This window comes from Dunckerocampus dactyliophorus, chromosome 11, assembly GCF_027744805.1.
Source record: "Dunckerocampus dactyliophorus isolate RoL2022-P2 chromosome 11, RoL_Ddac_1.1, whole genome shotgun sequence".
In the NCBI taxonomy this organism is placed as follows: Eukaryota; Metazoa; Chordata; class Actinopteri; order Syngnathiformes; family Syngnathidae; genus Dunckerocampus; species Dunckerocampus dactyliophorus.
The window spans coordinates 2,875,303-2,901,017 of NC_072829.1; the positions used below are offsets into that span (position 1 = coordinate 2,875,303).

At 38.7% G+C, this 25,715-nt stretch overlaps 2 protein-coding genes across 2 annotated transcripts in view; both read right to left on the reverse strand.

The window, feature by feature from the left end:
• Positions 1 to 2,240: 2,240 nt before the first annotated feature.
• Positions 2,241 to 6,050, reverse strand: spry1 (sprouty homolog 1, antagonist of FGF signaling (Drosophila)). The gene is made up of 2 exons (XM_054792032.1): positions 5,629 to 6,050; positions 2,241 to 4,832 (listed from the first exon to the last, which is right to left on the reverse strand). Exon 2 carries the CDS (start codon positions 4,775 to 4,777, stop codon positions 3,746 to 3,748), a length of 1,032 nt encoding a protein of 343 aa, XP_054648007.1. The 5' UTR covers positions 4,778 to 4,832; positions 5,629 to 6,050; the 3' UTR covers positions 2,241 to 3,745.
• Positions 6,051 to 11,305: 5,255 nt separating this feature from the next.
• The window catches only part of spata5 (spermatogenesis associated 5), a 120,336-nt gene continuing 105,926 nt past the window's right edge, over positions 11,306 to 25,715 (reverse strand). The window contains exon 17 of the mRNA XM_054791891.1: positions 11,306 to 11,722. Coding sequence (XP_054647866.1) covers positions 11,522 to 11,722 — 201 coding nt within the window. The 3' untranslated portion in view covers positions 11,306 to 11,521. The remainder of the gene's footprint in view (positions 11,723 to 25,715) is intronic.

The window sequence follows — 25,715 nt, forward strand, 5'->3', positions numbered from 1 at the left end:
TGTGGCATCATTTTGTTACTAATACATCACCCACTTATTATCAGGAAACATATTCAACGTCATTTTTCCCCCAGTTTAGATCTGATGTGTTTTCCAAGTGTTCCTCAATTTTTTGGAGCAGTGTATATATACACACATATACATATATATATATATATGTATATATATATATAGCATATCTTTTCTATCTATATTTTTGGGTTTGTTTTTTCTATAGCATTGACAGCATCCAAAGCCGTGCTGATTTGTGATTATTTTCAAGTCGTTTCAAGGCTGCGGCGGTGGAGTGGATGTTGGAAGTTTTTCCAAACACATCAAACGTTCCTGCAGCAGGTTTTCCAAAACCCTAACGTCTCGAGAGATCACTTCTTTTTGAGCTTTTGCTCATCGTGTTGGGAGTCCAGAACAGGCAGTGTTCCTTTCCAAAATCCCTCCACTTCCTCTGATTGCTTCTTTCTATTTATAAGCCCTGAGTGCGGGGGAGCGGTGGGGGCCTAATGGGAACCATATGAGGAGTTGGAGGAAAGCTGAAGCAGCACAGTGGAGGACGAGCGGGAGAGAACATTCTGCTCCACTGTGCCCCGGCTCGGAAAAAGGACTGCCCCAGCAAGGACGTGCGGGTTGGAGGTTCCTCCGTGACTCACATGGTAGTCATGTGTGCGCCAAAACTCCAAATAGCATGACGTGGGTGTGCGGAGCTGCTAAATTTAACCTGAAACAAGCTGCAAAGGAGGGGGAGGATGTTGCGTATTTACACCAGCACAGGACTTCATAATAAGTGTGAGTCACGTTTCACTTTACAGAGTCGCGTCAGTCACGACGTGACGACTCACACCAGGCAATCCCTCACGTGCCTGACATGTAAAAAGTGCTTATTCAACAAGCAAATGCAGAAAATACGCAAAATTGCATTACTTTTCAGTTGTGTTATGAAGTGATGGCACACTAAGGTGAGGGGCATGGTTGAAATGGTTCAGTATGATGCTAGCATAAAGCGATCAAATGCTATTTTAGCTTCCATTAATGACAACATTCCATATCAGGAAACTTGAGTTTTCTGGGTTTTTTTTTTACTTTTCACTTTCGACTTTTCCCCGGCAGGGGGTCACCATGAGCAAGGTCAGGCCAGGAATCAAACCCATGCTGCGGCCACACTGAAAAGAAAAGTAAATGTCTTCTGAATAAAGTTGCATCTTTTCAAGAAAATTTGGATATTACAAAAGTCAAATAAAACAAGAACAAAGAATGCATCCTGTTGAAAAAAATCTCTCGAACAAATTCCTGTAAGTTTATGACTTCTGCTCCCGAAAAAAATACTTTTTTTCTAACATTTTTGATTGTTGAAAAAAACTAATTAAAAATGTATAATAAAATCTCCAAAATGTTTGATGCGACCCAAAATACACAACATTCTGTTTATGACTTTATTCTGGTCGTTTTTTTTTTAATTTTCACCAAGTACTGCTTAGATAAAAGACAACTTTGAAAGAACTGTTCTACAAACGTTGATAAAACAACAGTTTGAAAGTGGAATAGGAAAATGAAAGTGAAAAGGAAAAAAAAGGATTTTTAATTTTCACTAAGTAGTCCTTGTTTTAATGACAACTTTGAAGGAACGAATGTTGATATCCATCTTCTATGCCGCTTATCCTTACTAGGGTCACGGGGAAGCTGGAGCCTATCCCAGCTGACTTCGGGTGAGAGGCGGGGTGCACCCTGGCCTGGTCACATCGTATTAGTTTGAAAGTGAGAGTGAAAGTAAAAAAAAAAATGATGTTTAACGTTCAGTAAGTAGTCCTTGTATAAATGACAACTTTGAAGGAACTCCTATACGAATGTGGATATTATATTGCATTCGTTCGAAAGTGAAATAGGAAAGTGAAAGTGAAAAAGAATAAAAAAAGATTCTTAATTTTCAATAATCACTCCTTGTATAAATGACAACATTGAAAGAACTGTTATAGCAATGTACAAGATTGTGTACAAAATTGAAAATTAAATAAGAAAGTGAGAGTGAAAAAAAAGTGTTATTGTTAACCCTGTCATCCAGGAGTCAAAGGCGGCTCGAGTTGCATCTCTCTGAAAGACGACAGGAAATTGACAAATCACTAATCCACTCTTAACCATCGAGGTCAACAAACGGTACATACCACCCCCCACAAAAAAAGGGTGGGGGTATGTGTGTGTGTGTGTGTGTGTGTATGTGGGGGGGGGGGTGGTTAGCGCATTTAAGTACAGGAGGCCCATTTGGTCTCAATGGTCCATTTAATACGAAGTGCTGACGAAGCAAAAATACAGCAAAAGTAATGCGATGCTTCCTTGTTTACCTTCTCATCTGCAAACTGTAACCAACTTTTTTAAAAAATCTATAAAAAGGCAATAAAAACGAATAAAAGCACCTTTTAGCGTTCCTTCCAAAAGACAAACCTGGTTTCTACAAGGCTTTTGTTTTGAGGACTTCCTGATTTGTGTTGGTATTTCTAGCTGACCAACCAACTTTCAAAGTGATGACCTCATCCCCTGGGGGCCGGTCGGGGGATGGGTGTCAGTTTGGGGGTCAACAGACCCAAGTGATAAATTCCCTGACAAAAAGAGGCGGACAAATGGGTGAGTGTGGCTGGAAAAAAGGAAGAAGGGGGGGTGGGGGGGTAGAGAATACACCATAAAAGCCCAGCATTGACAGCCGGCGTTTTATTATCTTTGAACAGGTGGCCCCCGCAGCCTCGTAATGGTCGGGAGCGCCCAGGGAGTTTGGGAGCATCCCGATCTGATTGTGCTGGACAACGTAAAAGCAGCGGAGCTACTTCCTGTCACAAACATGGCGGCTCGCTGCTTGCAAAGACGCCAATGACCTTCATTGTCACGGATGCCAGCCGGTGCGCCGGTAAATATCACTCCCCGATGCCTTAAGAGCAACGTTGGACTTTGCAGTTGACAGCTCGGGCTTTTAGCTCGTTGGCTAGCACTGCTCAGCTGCAAAGAAAAGCAAAGCGTTTCCCCCCACAATTAAGACACCACACAGCGCTTTTTTTCCATTCATTCATATATTTTCTGCATTAAAGTTAACATACTTTTCCTTTGTGCCACCTTTCATTTTTTTCACTAAGTATTTGATATTTTTTGTTATATTCAGACATGAGTAAATTTAAGACTGTCTCTTGCAATAAATATCATAAAATAATAGAGCTTCACATAATAAATATATTTTTTTACAACAAAACAACAAAAAATGTTTTAACAGACATTTTTTCCTTTAAAGAAAAAAAAAGCCAGAATTCCTTTGATGGGTTTTGTGTTTGAGCTTACAATGTACACACACAAGAAATGACACCAAGACACGGGAACAGATGGAGACTAAATGAGATGGATGTGCTTTTGTTAATGCAACATCAGCATAAAAAAATACACCTGCTGGCTATGAACGCCAGGTAACAGCTACATCAGCGCCCTCAAAGGTGGTCCTTCACAGATTAGAAGACATCTAGAGGAGAAATGGCAGTTGAGAAGCGAGGATGGATGGGGGTGGGGGGTTAAGGCAAACACTGGTGTGTAAAAACACGGTCCTGATCCAGAAGAAGAAAAGAATCGAGTGGTTACTCCTTTGCTTGGCTCCTCGGGGGCTTTGAAGAGGGAAGACGGGCGGGAGGTGCTTGGAATGCTCGATAAACATTCTTAGTATCGTCATTATCGTCAGCGTAAAATCCACACAAGAAGGGAGGATGGGTTTTTTCTCGGGGGTAGACCATCAGGAGGGCTTCTCCTGGTTCTGCGGGGCCCAGCTCTCCAGTTTGCAATACACAGTGTTGGAGTTCTTGCAGCGGCACCCGGGCCGGTTGACCCGGTCGTAGCAGCCCTGGCATGCCTTCAGGCAGCCCTTGACGGGCGGGTAGCACAGCAGGCAGGGGAAGAGTACCGACATTAATCCCATGCACAGGAAGCGCGAGCAGCAGTGCGAGTGCGACAGCGAGCAGGGGTGGTCGGCGCACGAGTCCCCCTCGTCGTCGTTGGAGCAGTGGTAGAAGATGCCCTTGACCAGGCACATGCAGGTGCCGTGCTCCAGCGCGCTCTCCGCCGAGCAAAGGCACTGGCCGTTGCACGCCAGGCACGATGGCAGGGTCCTGGGCGCCGTGCACTCTCCGCACTTGCACTTGGCGCAGCGCTCGCAGATGAACTGGTGCCCGGAGGCAGGCGACACCGGGGCTCCCTTGGCGGGGCTGGACAAGTCCGGTTTCCCTTTGACAGGAGCCTGGGGGAAATTGGGGCCTAGCTGGGGCTGGGCGAGCCCCTTGGGCTTGGGTTGAGTCCGCACGGGCCGCTCCGAGCTCAGTCTGGTGGGTGGCGAGCGTGCCAAGAGTCCCTGCTCGGAGGAGGCGCTGCTGTTGCTCCCTGAACTGGCAGCGCTTCCCGTGCTTGTGGAGCGGCTGAGGCCCGGCACCCGGGACCCGCCGTTATGCTGTCCCCCCACCACCCCGACATGGTGGTGGTGCCCAGGTGCCCGGTGCTCATAGTTGTTGTTCACATTGACCAGGATGACCTCGTGAGTCCTCTCCTGCTTCTCGTGGGGCCTGGAGGGCATGCGGGGCACCGGGGGCCGCCGCACCACCGAGGGCCCCTCCGTGTACTCGTTGCTGGAGCGGATGGCCTTGATTTGGTCCAGGGAGAGGATGGCGGCATGCTGGAACTCCCGCTCGTAATCCGACCTCCGGCGGCTCTCCAGGGAAGGCTGCTGGATCACCACTAATGAACCGCCGGGGCCATGTTGACTTTGGAGCTCCATCTGGGGGGATCACCACTTCCGACATTCACCGTGGACTTGGCATGCATCGGAAAACCTGCCGGGGGGTGGGGGTGGGGGGCGCAGACCAAGAAGAAGTCAAGTACACGTTTCCAACATTCGTCATAGCAAAGACTTCCTTCCTGTCAGCCTCACTTTTGATCGCATCTTGAAAGTACTTTTTTTTTTCCTCTCCCAATACGCACGTCAACTCCACCGAGGCCTACCAGCAAACACTTCCCCTCCTCATTTGCATTTCTATGACTAGTTAACATTTAAATGCAGCCCCGCCACGAAATGAGGACACGACTAAATGAGCGGCCTCACTTAGTATTCTATGACTTACACCCCCCGAAAAGACGCTTTTCAGGGACGAGGAGCAAAAACAATCCCGACTTGATGAAGAAAGTGAGCGCACATGACGTTTAAAACGTCGCTTGGAGCGTTTCTGTGCATTATTTCACTACATTTCCTAACTTTAAAAAGGAGCAAATGCGTCCATTTGAAGCGTTTGACTGGCAAATAAACGCTTTTTTTGCTGCTTTGCTGTCAATTCCAAACAATTCCCCCGCGCCGTGGCGGTCAAATGCACACCATTTTGTGCAGTAAAGTCTCGCATGCAAATAGAAAGTTATGAATGAAAACAAACTCGGTGGGGGAGGGGCACGGAAGACACATGCACGCGTGGAACTTTATCTCCAAAAGCGACATTTAAAGACACTTGAAAGCGCTTTTAAACGCACACAAGTCGGACACGGGAGCTTTAAATGTGCGTGAAAGTGTCCGAAAGTGAGTTAGGTTGTCACCAATGTGTAAAAAAACGCGTGGATAAGGTTGAAAAAGGTGTTATTTACCTATAAGCAAGCGTCCATAGGCTCCAATCCATCAAGCAGGCAGTTCAGGAAAAGTCCATCCAAAAGGGAAACGCTGCAGCCGAACACTGCCTGCTAATCCAAAGTACGAATATCCTTTTCCTTGCAGTATTCCGACTTTTATTCTCTTCTTTTCCTGCTTGCAAAGTTCATTGCTCCCGGCGGGAAAAAGCCAGTAAATCCATAGTGTAACTGCGCAAAAAGAACCCCAAAAACACGCACTTTTTTTTTTTTTTAGCGTGGAAGAAGACAAGCGAGAAGGAGGCCGAACTCCGACCAGGACGTAGCTTGATACGAGTCCGGAGTGGAGGAGTCTGCAAAGTGTGAGTGAAGGTGAAAGAGGCTGAAAGCTCGCGGAGGTTCGGTCCAATGTCTGTGAGCTCGTCAGGATGGATCCTGCTCGGCGGGGCTGCGGGGTGTGAATGAATGATGAGGGGGTGGCAGCAGTGTTTGCTGCTTAGGCCACGCCCCCTCGCAAAGGATACATTACATCCGCTCGTCATTCATTGGACACATGCGAGCGGGCCTGCGTGCGCGCCGCCGTGCGCGTCTTTAAGGTGGCGCGAGAGAACGTGCGCGCACTTCCGCTCTTGTGGCTTGGTGAATAATGGCGTGACGCAACGTGACGTCACATATGTTTTTTTCAGGAACGTTCGGGATGTTTTTGGTCATTTTTGGTAAAAGACACTCAACTTTACTCAAACATTAAACTTGTACATTTTACAAGACATGTTTACACTACACATTTATAACATATATATATTTATACTGCACATTTATAACATATATATATTTATACTGCACATTTATAACATATATATATTTATACTGCACATTTATAACATATATATATATTTATACTGCACATTTATAACATATATATTTATACTGCACATTTATAACATATATATATTTATACTGCACATTTATAACATATATATATATTTATACTGCACATTTATAACATATATAAATTTATACTGCACATTTATAACATACTATATATATTTATACTGCACATTTATAACATATATATATATTTATACTGCACATTTATAACATATATAAATTTATACTGCACATTTATAACATACTATATATATTTATACTGCACATTTATAACATATATATTTATACTGCACATTTATAACATATATAAATTTATACTGCACATTTATAACATATATATTTATACTGCACATTTATAACATATATATATTTATACTGCACATTTATAACATATATATATATTTATACTGCACATTTATAACATATATATATTTATACTGCACATTTATAACATATATATTTATACTGCACATTTATAACATATATATATTTATACTGAACATTTATAACATATATAAATTTATACTGCACATTTATAACATATATAAATTTATACTGCACATTTATAACATATACATATTGATACTGCACATTTATAACATACTATATATATTTATACTGCACATTTATAACATATATATTTATACTGCACATTTATAACATATATAAATTTATACTGCACATTTATAACATATACATATTGATACTGCACATTTATAACATACTATATATATTTATACTGCACATTTATAACATATATATTTATACTGCACATTTATAACATATATAAATTTATACTGCACATTTATAACATATATATTTATACTGCACATTTATAACATACTATATATATTTATACTGAACATTTATAACATATATATTTATACTGAACATTTATAACATATATATGTTTATACTGCACATTTATAACATATATAAATTTATACTGCACATTTATAACATATATATATTTATACTGAACATTTATAACATATATATTGATACTGCACATTTATAACATACTATATATATTTATACTGCACATTTATAACATATACATATTGATACTGCACATTTATAACATATATATATATATATTTATACTGCACATTTATAACATATATAAATTTATACTGCACATTTATAACATATATATTTATACTGCACATTTATAACATACTATATATATTTATACTGCACATTTATAACATATATATTTATACTGAACATTTATAACATATATATGTTTATACTGCACATTTATAACATATATATATTTATACTGAACATTTATAACATATATATTGATACTGCACATTTATAACATACTATATATATTTATACTGCACATTTATAACATATATAAATTTATACTGCACATTTATAACATATACATATTGATACTGCACATTTATAACATATATATATATATATTTATACTGCACATTCAAAAAACATATATATGTTTATACTACACATTTATAACATATATATATATTTATACTGCACATTTATAACATATATATATATTTATAATGCACATTTATAACATACTACAGTCAAACTTGTCTATAGCGGCCACTAGAAGGAGTCTGCAAAAGTGGCTGCTATAGACAGGTGGCCTCTATAGACAGGTTGGCGTCCAGTTTGAATGTTGACCAGGAAAGGAAAAAAAAGGAAAAAAAGGGAAAATAATAATAATAATAATAATGTTGACCAGTAGAGGGCACTGCGGACTGCGGATAAAAGTTGTACAGCACTACGAGGCTTGTTATTATCATGGTTCATGGTTTTAATCCTGAACATGCATGAGTCAAACAGTAGCACATCACATAGTACAATTCACAATTTTGCATGTCCAAAAAGGAGTAGGAAGAAGCAAAGCTTATTTAATCCTACCCCTCATCAGTTTCACATCAGTTGCAATACATTTATTCACCTCTTGTTCTTCCAAGTGTACTTTGTAGGTCTACATGACAATGTAGTGCAATCATAGCCAAGGTTTTTACTTACTAAAAGGAAGCTAGAGGCTTAATAATAACTGATAACTGATAAAATACTTCAGTTAAGTACAACCGAACTCAGTTTTGCTCCCGCTGCCGCATGCATGCTAGCATATGTTTTTTTTTTTTTTATTGTAGGGTCGCTGGGAGCACGTCCTGTTCCCAGCCTACTTTGCGGTAATGTTTTGGTGCAAATGCTCTTAAAGTTACATGTTTGACCAGGAAATAGCAAGCTCAAAAGAAGACGGCTTTTTTATGTGGAACAACTGACAGTTTGTGTGGATCTTGTGAATGATTGTGACTGAGCTAGGACTCAGTAATTAAAGTCTACACACGACGCCTTCATTGATTGAAAAACAAAACTTTTTCGTGCATGAAGCTTCTACTTGAGTCGGTAATTTGGCCGCTATATGCGGTCAGATATTGACCAAGGGAGACAAAATGGGTGGCTGCTGGCTGCGTTGGACAGGTGACTGCTATACACAGGGTCTATAACATGTAAATTTGCTGGGGGGGATTTTTCAGTGGCTGCTATAGGCAGGTGGCTGTTCTATAAAGGTGGCCGCTAAGACAGGTTTGACTGTATATATATTTATACTGCACATTTATAACATGCTATATATATTTATACTGCACATTTATAACGTACTATATATATTTATATTGCACATTTATAACATACTTTTATTTATACTGCACATTTATAACATATATATATATATTTATACTGCACATTTGTAACACAATATATATATTTATACTGCACATTTATAACGTACTATATATATTTATACTGCACATTTATAACATACTTTTATTTATACTGCACATTTATAATATATATATATATATATATTTATACTGCACATTTATAACATACTTTTATTTATACTGCACATTTATAATATATATATATTTATACTGCACATTTATAACATACTATATATATTTATACTGCACATTTACACTACATCTTCATTACATACTTTTATACTACACCTTTATACTTAACATTTATATTACACATTTATACTACAAATTTCCCCTTGTGGGACTAATAAAGGCATATCTTATTTATACTATATATTTAATAATACACATTTTTACTACACTTTTATACCACACATTTATACTATACAGTTACAGTACATTTACAGTACACCTAAATACTATAATACTTTGCGTTTGTACTACACTACATTGAAGACATGATGTAAACATGCTATTAAATGTTGACTTAATAGGTAAATGTAAATGTTGTGGTGTATTTTAGTGCATACGGTATATTTACTATACTAGCACGTGAGCGACCGAGCTAGCTGAATAGCTAACAACAAGAGGCGTAGCTAAATACAACATTTCCTGTACAGGTTTCCGACAGTCGAAGTAGTAATGGTGAAAACAAGTATAAATCTATGGATTCATTTATGAAAATAAGATATATTTTCATCATGATTACGTATGTATGTCACAATAAAGTAAGTAAGTGAAAACCTGCTGTACATTGAAACAGCAACAAGCTAATGCATATTAGCTCGCATTAGTATTTTGTGACATATGGATGTTATTATGAAAGCATTAGTGGATGTCTCACGGTGCAATCATGTCATCGTGGTGAGTCGTACAAGTAGGAGTAGTAGTACTAGTAGTGGTGGTATTAGTAATACGCTGACTGTTCCAGCGATCATTTCCAGTCCACCTTAAAAATAACCAACTCATTTTCTTGCCCCGCCCACTGCCGGCCCCTCCCCCCGTGTGCAGTGTGCTCCTCTGTCTCGGATGTTCCACATCCGGATGCATGACGAGATGAAACAAGACGAGAAAAGAGAAAGTAGAACACAGAGTCAATGTTTTTCAGTGTCATGCATCAACGCCACCGCACTCACACTGCCTCACAACAGCTAATCCATGAAGAAGACACACTGAAGAATACATAAATGTTAAGATGTTAACACTACAGCATTTCAAAATGATGGCAAATTAAAATGCATTCATAACAATGTCTTTTTTTGGGCGTCAATTAGTCAAACATTAAAACTTTTACACTGAAAAAACTTTATAGTTAATGTGGATATGCCCAACTTGCTTTATGAGCCACACATCTACTAAACATGGAAAATAATAATAATCATGTAAAAAAAAATCTTTATTTTTGAATAAGTAAAAAATAACGTTTAGAAATAAATTCTGGATCACCTCCAAAATGTAAGACAGAAATAAAAAAAAAACAAACAGATTTTTAAAAACTAAAAATATATTTTTAAAAAATCTGAATCAAGATTTTATTCAGAAATTAAATAATGTAAAAAACATAATTAATAAAATAGTTACATAATCTATATTTCAATAATATTGTATCATGAATTAATTAAAAAAGCATTTAAAATAATAAACTATTAATAATTTGTAATAAACATTTGTAATAACAAAAAACAAATAAAATTGTAGGTACCGTAAGCAAAAATAACAAAAAATAATATAAAAAATGTTTTAAAAAAAACATAACCAGCTGTAAGATTTTATTGAGAAGTTAAATCATGTAAAACATGTAATTAATTAAAAATAATATACATATATCATATATGTTTCAACATTACTGCATAACACATTCATTAACAAGTACTATAAATAATAAAGTAAGAATAATTTGTAATAAGCATTTGTAATAACAAAAAATTAATAAAATTGGAGATTGTGTAAAAAAGGTTGAGGGGAGTCATCCTTTTAATCGTAGTAATTACAATAATAATAATAAAAAGATCATTTGTGTGTGTTCAGATGCAGTAAACGGGCTCACTTTTCCATAATATAGTTTATTGCTTGTGTTAAAAATGACAAGATAAGCTGCTAAAAACACAAATACATTATTACATTGCCAATATATTTAAAACGTATTCATTTAAAAAAAAAAAGTGTGCGCACGTGAGACTAATGTACATGATCATTGAAATAAATGATTCTTCTTCTTCTTCGAAATTGATCATGACGATGATGATGATGATGAGTTACGACGCGATGTGCCTCTAAGACTGCATCGGGAAGGGGGGGGCGGGGTCCATGGCGGCGTTCCTCTGCTGGTAGGCGGCGTACGAGCGCAGCAGAGACTCGGGGACGCGCGGCCTGACCACGCCGAGGGCGCTCGCAAAATGTCTGACGTCCACGTGCTGAGCTTTCATGTCCTCCTGCAGGGCCAGCAGGGCCGCCTCTCTGCACACGGCTGTGATCTGGGACAGGAAGCATGCGCACGCACGCACGCACACACAAACACACACACACGAGGCCTATTTAGTGACACACTGATGCAATGCAACACAATAAATGAAACTTATCATGTCAAATAAAACGAAATAAATATTTATATCCACTCAAAACACACAAAAGTGACAAAGTGTGGCAAAGTTAGACATTTCCCACCACTAGAAACACCACAATGTATCCCACCTGGCATCGGCAATGTTTATCTGAAACATTTCAACGCCAAACCTGATAGGTTGGCGTTAAAACGGGGTCCTTAATGTCCGCCCCACGACTAGGGATGGAATCTCTGGCCACCTCACGATTGGATGAGATTACGATTCAGAGGCCTGACATGCGACGACAAAACGATTATCGATGCATCATTTTTTGTCGCCAATAGTTTGTCAGTCGGAGTCTACGCTCAGCCATTTTGGTACATTTAGGTGGCCCACCATAAACTTTTCGGGCGGGACTTCCACTTTCTGTCTTTTTGTTCTGTTGTTTTGGTTCCGTCAGCATGGATTATTGACATTTATCAATCCATTAATGATCGGCAAAGAATCCATCATTTCCCCCACCCCTACCCATGACTGTATAAACATTGTTTAATGGCACTAAAGTTGTAATAAGCTTGATGCTGTTTATCGTGCTGTCATGGCTGCTTTTTTGGTTCACCAGCTAAACGGAACACGATGAAAAAGACGGTACAACCATGTTAAAGGTGTTCCAAAACTGCGGGTCAGGGCCCAAAATGATTCACGGGTCGTCGACTCACAGTTCAGTGACAATATGTACTTGATTGCGTACGCTAACGCTTCTACTCATGTCAAAAAATGCCCCCTCCCTCCTGTGTTGGCGATGGTTTTAATCCCAAAAAAGTCTGACTACTTTGAAATTTCTCACACATCTCTACAAATCAGCCACTGAAGCTTTTCGTCACAAAATTTGGTACACGCCTTCAGGGGATGGACGAGCACCTGTGTGTCAAATTTGAGCGAGATTGGTTGAAAAACGTGGCCGCCATCAAGCAAAACGCGGGCGTGACCTGGCAACTAATTGTCCCATACGTCATTAAACACGATGATAAAACTGAGAGCATATGCGGATTACACGTACGCTGGCGCGTTTTACAAAACATAACCCGCACAAATGTTGCTTACTGTCATGGAGACACGCCCCAGACACAACTACATCGGTCATAACGTCACCAAAATTCAACAAAGAGACGCCGTTTTTGGTCCACGTTGACACCTCAAGCGGCGTTCCCAACACACCGAATTGGAATACGACGCAAATAAAACCTTGCCAGGCGCGTGCAGCTCGGGACAGGTGCTTTGCAGATGTCAGAACGTGAGGCCCGTTTCCTTCCTCTCTCCCCGACTTCAGCTTGCGTTTCACAGGAAAGTAACCACACGAGGCCCGCTCCCCATCATTCCAATGTTATTTTTTTTGTCAGTGATAAAGACGGTCATCAATGAGACAAAACAGGAAGTTGCATAACGATCAAAGTTGTTTGTAAACAGTGGAAATGCAAAAGCATGCGCTTGACCACAGAGGCTAACAGTGCTGACTTGCACAAATAAACAACAATGTCGCATTTTAACACAAAAATATTGCAACGCTGATTGATTTTCCCGCTCTATAAAATCCGTCGGCGGTCACTTCCATCTCTTGATTCACTGCGGCGACTTCACTCCGCTTCCTGGCAGCGCAAAGCGAATGAGAAAAAAAAGAAGCACTCATCAAAAGTCTCTCAGTCTGCTGACTCAAGACGCGACCCAAAAGTTGGCCCGATGGCGAGTCAGCAAAAACGCGTCCGTGTGAACAGTTGGCGCCTCTGTGCCGCCTCGGGTTAATGAACGCCAGCGATGGACGCGTCCGTCCGCCACGGTCACTGAATCCTAAGCTACCAAACAAGGCTCATTTCATTAATCATTTATTGAATTCATACAAAAATAAAAAATGAAAATAAAAAAATGAAATGATTTAAAACAATTTCAATAATTTAAAAATCTAACCCAATTCATTAATGAAATTATTTTATTTATAGAAGATATTTGTATTTATTTGTATTTTTTTTTAATTTATAATGATATATTTTTTTAAATAAATGTACAATATATAAAAGTTTAGTTTAATCAATTAATTAATTAATCAATTCACATAAAATACGGTAGCATAATAATATATTACATTATTAAAACATTAATTAGGTTAAATAATTTAAAAATGGGAAAAAAACAGATAAATATAAATATAAAATAAAAAATGAAACTATTGAATTGCATTACTTATTTATGATAACTATATTACATAAAAATGTTGAATTTTCATTTATTATCGTAAAATATATGGAAGTTTAATTAAATGGGTAATTCATGAATAAAAGATAAATCATAATACATTAAAAATATATTAAAAAATTCAAAATTTTAATAAAAAATAAAATGAATACAAATAAATGACTATTCATACATATCATTTAAAAAAGTTCATTTGTTTTACATTATTTACAATGTATATGCTACAATAAAATAGCTCAAGACTATTGTATAGCATGTATTGCATGTGTAAGTTTAATTACATCAATAATTCATAACAATTCAGGTAAGTCAGAGTACATTATAAAATCTACAGTTGAAATCATAAAAAAATGTAATACAAATAAAATGAACACACATATATGACTATTCATGAATGTAATTAAAAAGAATACAACATAAATTTGTCTTAAATTGTTTATTTACAAGATATATATAACAACCATGTTGTTAAATACAATTGTTTCTAATTGTATAATACGTGCAATATTTTTTAAATAAAAACAAATCATGCATTTAATAATAAATAAAATAATAATAAATGGTATTATAATAATAAATAAATAATAAAAATAAGTAATAAAATGTTTGATATAAATAAACAATGGAATAAAACTATAATAAAAGAACATATTTATTTGTATCACATTATTTATATTATATAATATTTTAAAAAGATTTACTTTTTTTTTTTAATAATAGTGTGTCCAACTTCCTGGACAGCCTGTACACTTCAGGGAGCGTACTACAGTCAGAGTGCGTTACGGTAGTCAGTGTCCAACGTGTATGGCAGGATAGACGTCCTATCTAGTACACATGGAGCCGACACACAGCCGTTCCAGTGTAGCTATCTGGCAACACAAGTGAAACAGCAAGATCATTGTCTGCAGTCAAGCTAACGTTCCGGTGTTGTGACACAGAGGAAGACATTTTAATGTAATCGGGTTAAGGCAGGCGGGGCGGGAGGGGGGGTGTCTGGCAGGCGTGCACGTGCGCTTGTCGGGGCCACCGCAGACGCTCGTGCGCCTCGCGGACGTCAGGGTGCCGCAGCATCAAATACAGCGGCAGCCTTTATGCTCTACTGCTCAATGGGATGCACATTCCGCTCTCAGCTACATCACCGCGCATGAACGCACGCCAGCCACAACGCGCTTGCTGTATACGCCTTTTACTATGATACAAGTATACATACGATGTATTTCATATACTGTACTGCATGTATGTACACACATAATGATACAAGTATACATACGATGTATTTCATATACTGCATGTATGTACACACATAATGATACAAGTATACATACGATGTATTTCATATACTGCATGTACAGTGTATGTACACACATAATGATACAAGTATACATACGATGTATTTCATATACTGCATGTATGTACACACAATTCAACATAGAAATGTCATGGGTAAACGCAGTAGTTATTTAGACAATACCGCTTTCTTCCGTAAACCACAGTGAACCAGTACAGGCAGCACTCGTGCAGCCCCAGATCATGATGCTACCACCATGCTTGACCGTATGCAACACACAAATATTTTGCTATTCATTTGCGTTTCCAGGTCTTGAAACAATAACGTTGAACCGCAGCTCCTTCAGTACAGGTAGCACTCATGCAGCCCCAGACCGTGATGCTGCTGCCACCATTTTTGACCGTATGCCAGACACAATTATCTTGCTGCTCAATTGTGTTGCCAGATATTTAGACAGTAGTGTTTTCCTCATGAAATTGCAGCTCACCCAGTAAGGGCAGCACTCATGCAGCCCTAGATCGGGATGCTACGCCACCATTTCTGACCGTCATCAAGCCACAATTATCTTGTTACTTACTTGTGTTGCCAGTTATTTACACAATAATGTTCTCCTCATTGAATCACAGTTCCCCAATACAGGCAGCACTCGTGCAGCCCTAGACCGTGATGCTACCGCCGACACAATTACCTTGCTACTCACTTGTGTTGCCAGATATTTACACATTAGTGTTTTCCTCGTGAAATCGCAGCACTCGTGCAGCCCTAGATCGTGATGCTATGCCACCATTTCTGACTGTAGTCAAAACACGGTTAACTTGCTAGTCACTTGTGTTGCCAGTTATTTACACAATAATGTTCTCCTCCCCAATACAGGCAGCACTCGTGCAGCCCCCGAACATGATGGACCGCCACCCTTGTTGACACAATTATCTTGCTACTTGTGTTGCCACATACTTACACAAGTGTGTTGAGTGGTTGTCAGTGTCTAGTAAATGAATACTACTATGCAAGCTGGACACTGACTACTCCAATGCATTGTCCTCATTGAGAAGAATTGTCGCTAAAATGTGAGGGTGCCATTTACTGTTGTCAGATACTGTATAAAAACTCACTGCTGCCTCTACAGGATGAAACAGGAAGTGCAGGACGGGCCGACACGAGCTCCAACGCACAAACGCACAACTTGTGCACGAGTGCCGCCAAAAGTCAGGCTGGCAATCGCCATTATTTCCCCCGAGAAGGTGTGAGCCATGAAGACAACCTGCTCAAGCATGACCAAAATAAACCCCTTTCCAAGAGAGTAAAAACAAAAAAAAGTAAGCGGGAGCTCGCTAACACAGGCGGCACATTCCCACATTCTGGGGTCAAATCTGTCTGGTGTACTTTTGGGCTTCCTCCTGGAACAAAGGCGCTCAGTGAGTGTATCAGACGGCCTTAATGAAGGGCTTGTTAGGCGGCCGAGCGGCAGCAGATCCTCTGGTGTGTGTGTGTGTGTGTGCGTGTGTGTGTGTGTGTGTGTGTGTTTGCTATCAATCCGCCCTTGTGTCTACAGCCGGCGACATCCAGTCCTCCCCTGCTGCCTCACCCCTGCACGCACAATCAGCCACATTTACAGCAGCCCGACCCAGCCCTTCCCCCCCCCGTGCACCGCTACTCTCCACAAGCCGTGCACGTACGCTCCAGTGCACGCCAGGAACACGCTGCACTTGACTCCCACTGTGCAGGAAAACACTCGGCCTGCCTGTGAAAAAACGTAGGAGCGGGGTTTGCTTTGTCTTTGGCTTTTGTTGTGACTACCAAAGAAGGGTGGCCAGCGATGAAGATGAAAAAGTGTGATGATAACCATAGAACCTTAAGACAATGACACCATTTATTGCTTTAATGTTGCTTCACTTATTTTACGCTTGTGTGACGGTTGAGAATGTTACAATGTGGCTTAAAAACAGCGCCTGTACACTTCATAAAGCAATACAAGGGCCACAGTTTGACCCCGGAACTGACGAATTACCTTTATACATCAATTCTGTTTACAGATGTGACAAAGGCGCCTTCAAAGTCGCACAAAACCCAAAGTCCATACCTCCGGTCGAGCAGTGATCACCAAGCAAGGAAAAAGTGCAACGATAACCATAGAACCTGGGACTTGAATGCATTTCGTCCTGGATGCTCAGTACAACATGGCTAAATAAGTAAAAATTATAAGTAAAAATACAAAATAAATACAATTTAAAAAAATTACTTATTCAATTTTTTAATTTTTTTTTATAATGAATAAAATAATTTATTTGTGATTTAGATTATTTTTATACAACTCATAAATATTATTATAATATTAAGATTATTTTATAAAAATATTATTTTTTAAATTTATTTTGCAATACAAATAAAATTAAATAATTCAAATTTGATTATGAATACAATAAGTTATGATTTACGATATATATCATGACTTTTATTTGTTTTATACATTGATTTATTAATATGTTTTATACAAAAAAGTTTTAACATTTTCATTATCCAATACAATAAAATGTGTTTTTAAAAATGAAAACATAAAATAAAATAAAAATAAATACAAAAAAATAATAATTACTTTAATGGTTATCATTTTTATAATGAATAAAGTATTTATTTATTATATATATTCGTAATTGTTCAAATGTTTTACATTTATTTACTTATTTGTATATTATTTCATTAAAAAAAGGCTTCTTTTAAAATCTTTCTATTATGCAATACAAAAAAAATTGTTTAAAAAAATTACAAAATAAAATAAAAATAAATAGAATAAGAAAAATCTTAGTTAAGTTTTGATATTTTTATAATGAATAAAATAACTTACCTAACTTATTTCTATTATATACTATTCATTATTTGTATGCTTTATACATTATTTATTTATATATTATTTGATACAAAAATACTTTAAAACAAATTCCACTACGCAATACAATAAACATTTGCTTTTACAAATCAAATCAAATCTGAGCAGATCCCCGGCATGCTGCGACTGAGGTGACGTGCGGACAAACAGCCTTTAATTAAGCTCACAGAGCCAATCGATGTGCAAAAACACAAAGTACAACAAAAAAAGCCAAGGAGGAGAGTAGGTACATCTTGGTGAACTCACCATGGGAGGTGGAAACAAAAACGTGAACAAAGTGGGAGTTTTCTGTGCTTCAAAGCAAACCCATGATGAGGCGCAGGAGCGCGCCGCCTAACCACAGAAGTAGACAACGAGGTAAAGCAAGCGAAAGCACAAAACAGGAAATAAAGGTGAACACAGAAACGCAAAAGGCCCACCCTGTCATGCGGTACATACATGACACGTTTAATGTACCGGGTTTTTTTACATTTTGAACATTTACAATGTTAAAATATTTCACATGATATCACAGTTTGGCCCTGGAACAGACTGACTCATTTTCCATCATTTCTTATGGGGGGGAAATGCATTATAAATACACACAAATCTTTTTCTTTTTGGCCGTCAGTATGCTACAATATGCTCTTGGTAAAGGGAGGCATGGATGCAGTAATATGTTGATGGTGTGCAAGTGCAGCCAAACATGAGCACAAGCATCCAAACAGCAGCCGTCGTCTCCAAGAGGAGCACTTAAGCAAAAAGTCAGAAACTGACAGTATGGCATCCTCTACCCTAATCCTTTAAGAGGCTGAATCCCTTTCCATGGGGGGGTTGGAGGAAATGAAATATCCAAATCAGACCAAGGAACACGGACTCTCGGAGAGGCCAGAGACTCCACCAGAAATAAAATCTTTGATCCTCCAAAAAAGCCAAAAAGGAAGCATCTGCAGCGGCGCGGCCTCGCCAAGAGAAACACGGCTCGACCGCAGCGCCATGCAGCCACCAGGAGGAGGAGGAGGACGAGGGTGGGCTGAAGAAGAGGACGGAAACATGACACACCGTCATGAAGTGTGTGTGTTTGGAATTTAGACGGCCGAGAAAAGTCAGCATGATGATGAAAGTTCCCTTTAAGTCGTGTGAAAAGAAGAAGAAAGGAAGCATAGAAAGTGCAAGATGAAAAATGACACATTGCTTCTACTTGCAATTACTTCCAACATGCACGTTACACTTCATAAACTTCATACTGTACGTCAGGGGTGTCCAAACATTTTCCCAGCTAGGGCCACATTGTGAAAGGAACTTCCTTTCCTGAGTTCTTAGTTTTTTGCATGTTTGTCACACTTCAAGGCTTCGGATCATCAAACAAATGTAAATATTAGTCAATGACAACACAACTGAACAAAATGCAGCTTTTAAATGAAGCTTTTTATTATTAAGGGACAATACATGTCCCTGTGTGGGAGAAAGTGATTGCCCCCCGTTAAAACATAACTTAACTGTGGTTTAAAACACCTGAGTTCAACTTATCGAGCCACATTCAGGCCTGATTACCGCCGCACCTGGCTCAGTCAAGAAATCACTTAAATAGGACCTGCCTGACAAAGTGAAGTAGACCAAAAGTTCCTCAAAAGCCAGACATCATGCCGAGATCTGAAGAAATTCAGAAACAAATGAGAAAGAAAGCAATTGAGGTCTATCAGTGCGGAAAAGGTTATAAAGCCATTTCTAAAACTTTGGGACTCCAGCAAACCACAGTGAGAGCCATTATTAATAGTGGTGAACCTTCCCGGGAGCGGCCGGTCAACCAAAAATGACCCCAGGACCTCGGCGACGACTCATCTGAGAGGTCACAAAAGACCCCACAACAACATCCAAAGAACTGCAGGCCTCACTTGCCTCACTTAAGGTCAGTGTTCATGACTCCACCATAAGAAAGACGCTCGGCAAAAACGGCCTGCATGGCAGAGTTCCAAGACCAAAACCACTGCTGTTTCGTGGTTGAATACGGCCTATTAATAGCAAAATCCCGCATATTCAAGCAAATTGTATGTATTTTTTTGTCTAAATGAAGCATTTACAAAATTCTGAAAGCAAATGAAGTGAAACACAAATATAAGACATTCAGAAGATGCATGATGTTGTGGTATAGTTGTTTAGATATTTGAGCTGTCACAAAAGCAAACAATGTTTGTGTCAAAGTGAAAGTTATGCTTGAAATGTATCTTTTGTAGTTGGGAGCTGATATTTTCCTGAAACTTACCTATGTTCTATTGCTGATTACCTAAGAACGGAAAATGGTAGAAACAAACTTTTTTTTTCCTGATGCAAGACGGGATTGTAATCTTTCTTTTGGTAGGTTCCATGTTTACGTAGCCATACGACACAGTATTCTGTGTGCCTTGAAAAATCCGTCAAAATTGTCTGAAATGGCCGCGACTGGAGGGGTTGTCTTTTGAAAAATGGCTGGAATCGAGTGAGCTAGGGAAGCATGCGTCATGCGTCAGACATTTTCAAGCGTTCTAAACTGTCATACAAGTGTAAAAAGAAGTGCACCAATAATCCATCCAACGAGAGCAAATCCAAACTCAACTTCATGATGACGCGCACACATGTGGATGTCATGCACCTCGTGCCTCCTGAACGTTCTTAACGGCGTAAAAGCGCAAGAAGAAGTGAACGCCTGACTGAATGGAGTTTTTTTTCTTTACAACATGCCGAGGAGGCTAAAAAAAAGGCATGAAAAGGTGGCTCTTTCTCTGTATTTACTATAAATTGGCCATGTGATTGGCTGTTATTGTATGTTTTGGAAAGACCCGTGTGGGGTAGCACCTGTGTTGGGGTTACACAAAGTTAAGTATGTGTGTGTGTGTGTGTGTGTGTGTGTGTGTGTGTGTGTGTGTGTGTGTGTTGGTGGGGGGGGCTCGCCTTTAAGGGCATATTTGTCCTCGCCCCTTAATCAGACGAATGAAAGCTCCACATTCTCCCTGGAAGCTGGGAATTCAGGGATGGCATATTTACCAAACACGCCCACACTGATGTGACCCACACACTCAACTGCGTGTGTGTGTGTGTGTGTGTGCGTGTGTGTGTGTGTGTCAAGGTGTGTAAAAGTCCACCTGTGTGATGTGCCCCACTGAAGTGCCCTTTTTCTTTTCTTTCCATGCAAAGTGAAACGCCGACTTGCATGAGGCAACGTCTCGCTCACACTACGTGCTTTTTAATAAGCCACGGAGGTCCTTTTGTTACTTTGATCGACGCCGGTTGGTTTGTTTGCCACAAAAATGCCGCAAAAACGACATAAATGATTTACGACGCGTACCCGGGAAGCTCCAGTGACATTTGGACAAAACGTGCAGCAATTTCTTTACATTTTCCTCCAATTTGATGCACCATCGAATTTCATCTTGAACATTATTGATCATCTCCAAGACAAATTCACATTTCAGCAGCTCTGCAAAAATGTCCTCGTGAACGTCATCACTTATAAATAAAACAAACAAGGCAAGATAGGAGAAATAAGAACATAGAAATCTAACCCCCCCCACCCCCCATTGTTACAATTAGAAAAAATAAATATAAAAATAAAAATGACAAATACAAAGTTTACAAAAGTGTAAAAAATAGCAAAACTAAATTAGAATAAAAAGGATTTAAGGAAAGCGTAATAAATAAAAATGAAAATGACTTCAAAACATTAAAAAAAATTTAAAATAAGAAATGACTTAAATAAATGTAAAAATAAAAACAATTATAAAAAAATCAATATAAAAATAAAAATGACAAATACAAAGTTTAAAAAAGTGGAAAAAATAAAACAAAATTTAAATAAAAACGATTTAATAAAAGTGTTAAAAATAAAAAATGACTCAATTAAAAACAACAAAAAAAAATGATGTACAAAAAAGTGTAAGAAATAAAACTAAATTAGAATAAAAACAATTTAATACAAGGGTAAAAAAAAGACTTCAATAAAAATGTTGTAAATAAAAATAAAAATGACTCAAATAAAAACATAAAAAAATTAAAAAATAAAATAAAAATGACTAAGTTAAAAAAAAACAAATTAAAATTCACTTCAGAAAAAGTGTAAAAAATAAAAATGACTCAAATAAAAACAAACAAAACCATGACAATGAAAAATTACTTAAACAAAAGTGTAAAATATAAAAATAAAGTATACAAGAATAAAAATTATTTAATAAAAGGGTAAAAAAAAAATATAAATAAAACCGACTTCAATAAAAGTGTTAAAAATAAAAATAAAATGACTCAAATAAAAACATAAAAAAAATAAGAAAAATAAATAAAAATTAAACAATGACTTCAATAAATGTAACAAAATAACACTAAATTCATCAAAGTGTAACAATAAAAATAAAAATGATTTCAATAAAAGTGTACAACATAAAATGACTGAAATAAAAACATGAAAAAATAAAATTCAAAAAATTGGGTCGCAACTTATTGGAACCATTGGAAAATGTGGGCCACAGGCTGAGACCGTTTGAGAACCCCCGCTCTAAAGGGTCATACTGTGATCTCATAATCTACAACACATGCATTTCATAGTCTTTCTTCCTTTACACACTTTAAAACCTTCTTGGGTTTTCTGCTTCCCTAATTTGCTTAAAAGTGAACAACGTGGATGATTTCCGTGCCCCCCATTGGAGCGCGATGGCTCCTGCCAAGAGTTAACAGCAGAGTTAAGACAAACAATTGCGCCAGTGAGCATGAATGGCCGAGCCAGCCAAGCGTTGCAGACACCTGGAGCTCGGACCAAACAGGGAAAAAGACCCACCGCTACGAAGAGGGAGCCGGTCAGAAGACATCTGTGGGGTCTGATCACAAAGATATTGAGAAGCGGATCTCCTTCAAGCGCCCGAATGTCCTCTCCAATAAGGGAGCGCTTGGTTAGAAAGACCATCTTTTTAAAGTCGTAATATTATGAAAAGAAACAAAACAACAAAGTTATAATTTTTGGAAAAGTTATGTTACAAGAATAAAGTCAAAATATTACGGGAATAAAGTCATAATTACAAGAAGACAATTTACAGCAAGAAAGTTGAAATATTTGGAAATAAAGAAAAACAGCAGAAGTTGAAAAAACAGCTATAATTTTATGAGAACAAAGTCAAAAATTTAAGAAAAAAAAGCTGTTTTCTACTGCCAAAAAAAGTTGCAGTTTTACGAGTAATATGAATAATATTATGAGGAAAACTTAAATGTTTCAGATCAACAAACAAATGTAAATATTAGTCAATGACAACACAACTGAACACAAAATGCAGTTTTTAAATTAAACTTTTTGTTATTAAGGGAGAAAAAAATCCAAAGCTACATGTCCCTGTGTGAAAAAGTGATTGCCCCCTAAAGCTAATAAGTGGTTGGGCCCCCCTTAGCAGCAACAACTGCAATCAAGCGTTTGTGATAACTTGCAATGAGTCTCTTACAGCGCTGGGGAGGAACTTTGTCCCACTCATCTTTGCAGAATTGTTGTCATTCAGCCACATTGGAGGCTTTTCCAGCATGAAGCGTCTTCTTAAGGTCATGCCACAGCATCTCAATAGGTCATCTCATCTCAGGTCAGGACTTGGACTAGGCCACTCCAAAGTCTTGAGCCAATCAGAGGTGGACTTGCTGGTGTGTTTTGGATCATTGTCCTGCTGCACAACCCAAGTTGGTTTCAGCTTGAGGTCACCAACAGATGGCCGAACATTCTCCTTCAGCAGAATTCATGCTTCCATTCATCACAGCAAGTCTTCCAGGTTCTGAAGCAGCAAAACAGCCCCAGACCATCACACTACCACCACCATATTTTACTGCTGGTATGATGTTCTTTTTCTGAAATGCGGCGTTACTTTTACGCCAGATGTAATGGGACACACACCTTCCAAAAAGTTCAACTTTTGTCTCGTCAGACCACAGAGTATTTTCCCAAAGGTCTTGGGGATCATCAAGATGTTTTCTGGCAATTGAGACGAGCCTTAATGTTGTTTTTGTTCAGCAGTGGTTTTGGTCTTGGAACTCTGCCATGCAGGCCGTTTTTGCCCAGTGTCTTTCTTATGGTGGAGTCATGAACTCTGACCTTAACTGAGGCAAGTGAGGCCTGCAGTTCTTTGGATGTTGTTGTGGGGTCTTTTGTGACCTCTTGGATGAGTCGTCCCTGCGCTCTTGGGGTCCTTTTGGTTGGCCGGCCACTCCTGGGAAGGTTCACCACTGGTCCATGTTTTCATCATTTGTGGATAATGGCTCTCACTGTGGTTCACTGGAGTACCAAAGTTTTAGAAATGTCTTTTTAACCTTTTCCACACTGATAGATCTCAATCTCAGTTAAGTTTTGTTTTAACGGGGGGGCAATCACTTCTTCACACAGAGCCATGTAGGGTTGCATTTTTTTCTCCCTTAATAATAAAAGGTTTCATTAAAAAATTAATTTTGTTTTCAGATGTGTTGTCATTGACTAATATTTAAATTTGTTTGATGATCTGAAACATTTTATGAGAATAATAAATAATAATAATAAATATTATGGGAATAAAGTCATATAATTACAAGAAAAAAAGATTATTTAAGAGGAAACTTCAAATATTTAGAACATTTATTTTTTTAAAAAACAGCAAAAATGGGGTAGAAAAGAGCAAACCTGAGATGCTTTGTGAAAGCAGGCTTCACTACACATCTTAAAATATTTGGCCAACCGTCAGTCATCTACAGACATGGGAGCTGTGCGCTTTGGCAAATACGCTAACCTAGCATGATGTTACTTTATGTGTAAGTCGAGTGAGTGAGTGAAAAAGATGAGACACGATGGCAGAGTGAAACCCCAAGGTCAAAGCCAACCCCCATTAGGAAGGAAGGGCGAGGGAGGGGATTGGTAGCGTACACCCAGCAGGTGTTCTGGTGCTGCTGTATGGGCCGAGGCTAACAGTGTACGAGCAGACCTCACTGATAAGCGCTCCTCTTGCTACATGAGGCCTGACCGAGCACTTCTATGCATTTTTCCTCACAGTTTCCTCATCATTCCTCCTAAAAGGGAGTCACAAGGCAGGCGAATGCAAGGAGACGCACGCCTGTCGCACAATGAAGCGTTTGTGCGACAATCGCCGACAGCCAGCTGCAAGATCACGAGTGCAGTCTGCAGACACGGTGGATGTAGAAACGTAGACGCGCTCATTGTCTGGATAAACTGCACGGATCATTCATTTGGAAATGGATGACGACCGAGATTTCATATCAGTATTTTTGCAGTAGCTGAGGACGATCCAACTGGTGCTTCAAAACGTGGCAGCGACATTTTTGCCGCAGATTAAAACACCTAAAAACACCAGAGATCTCCCGTCATAAACAGCGCATCCCCGCACATTCGCGACTCAGGATTCAAGGCCACACCAATTTTCAGAATTTTTGGGGGGAATTTTTAGTTTTTTTCCCCCCAAAGTAGCCATTCACCCGAAGCCACAGGCACTGCAATGCAAACCGGATCGTCAAGCTAGCAGGAGTGTTTGGAGGGGGAGGAGCGAGCG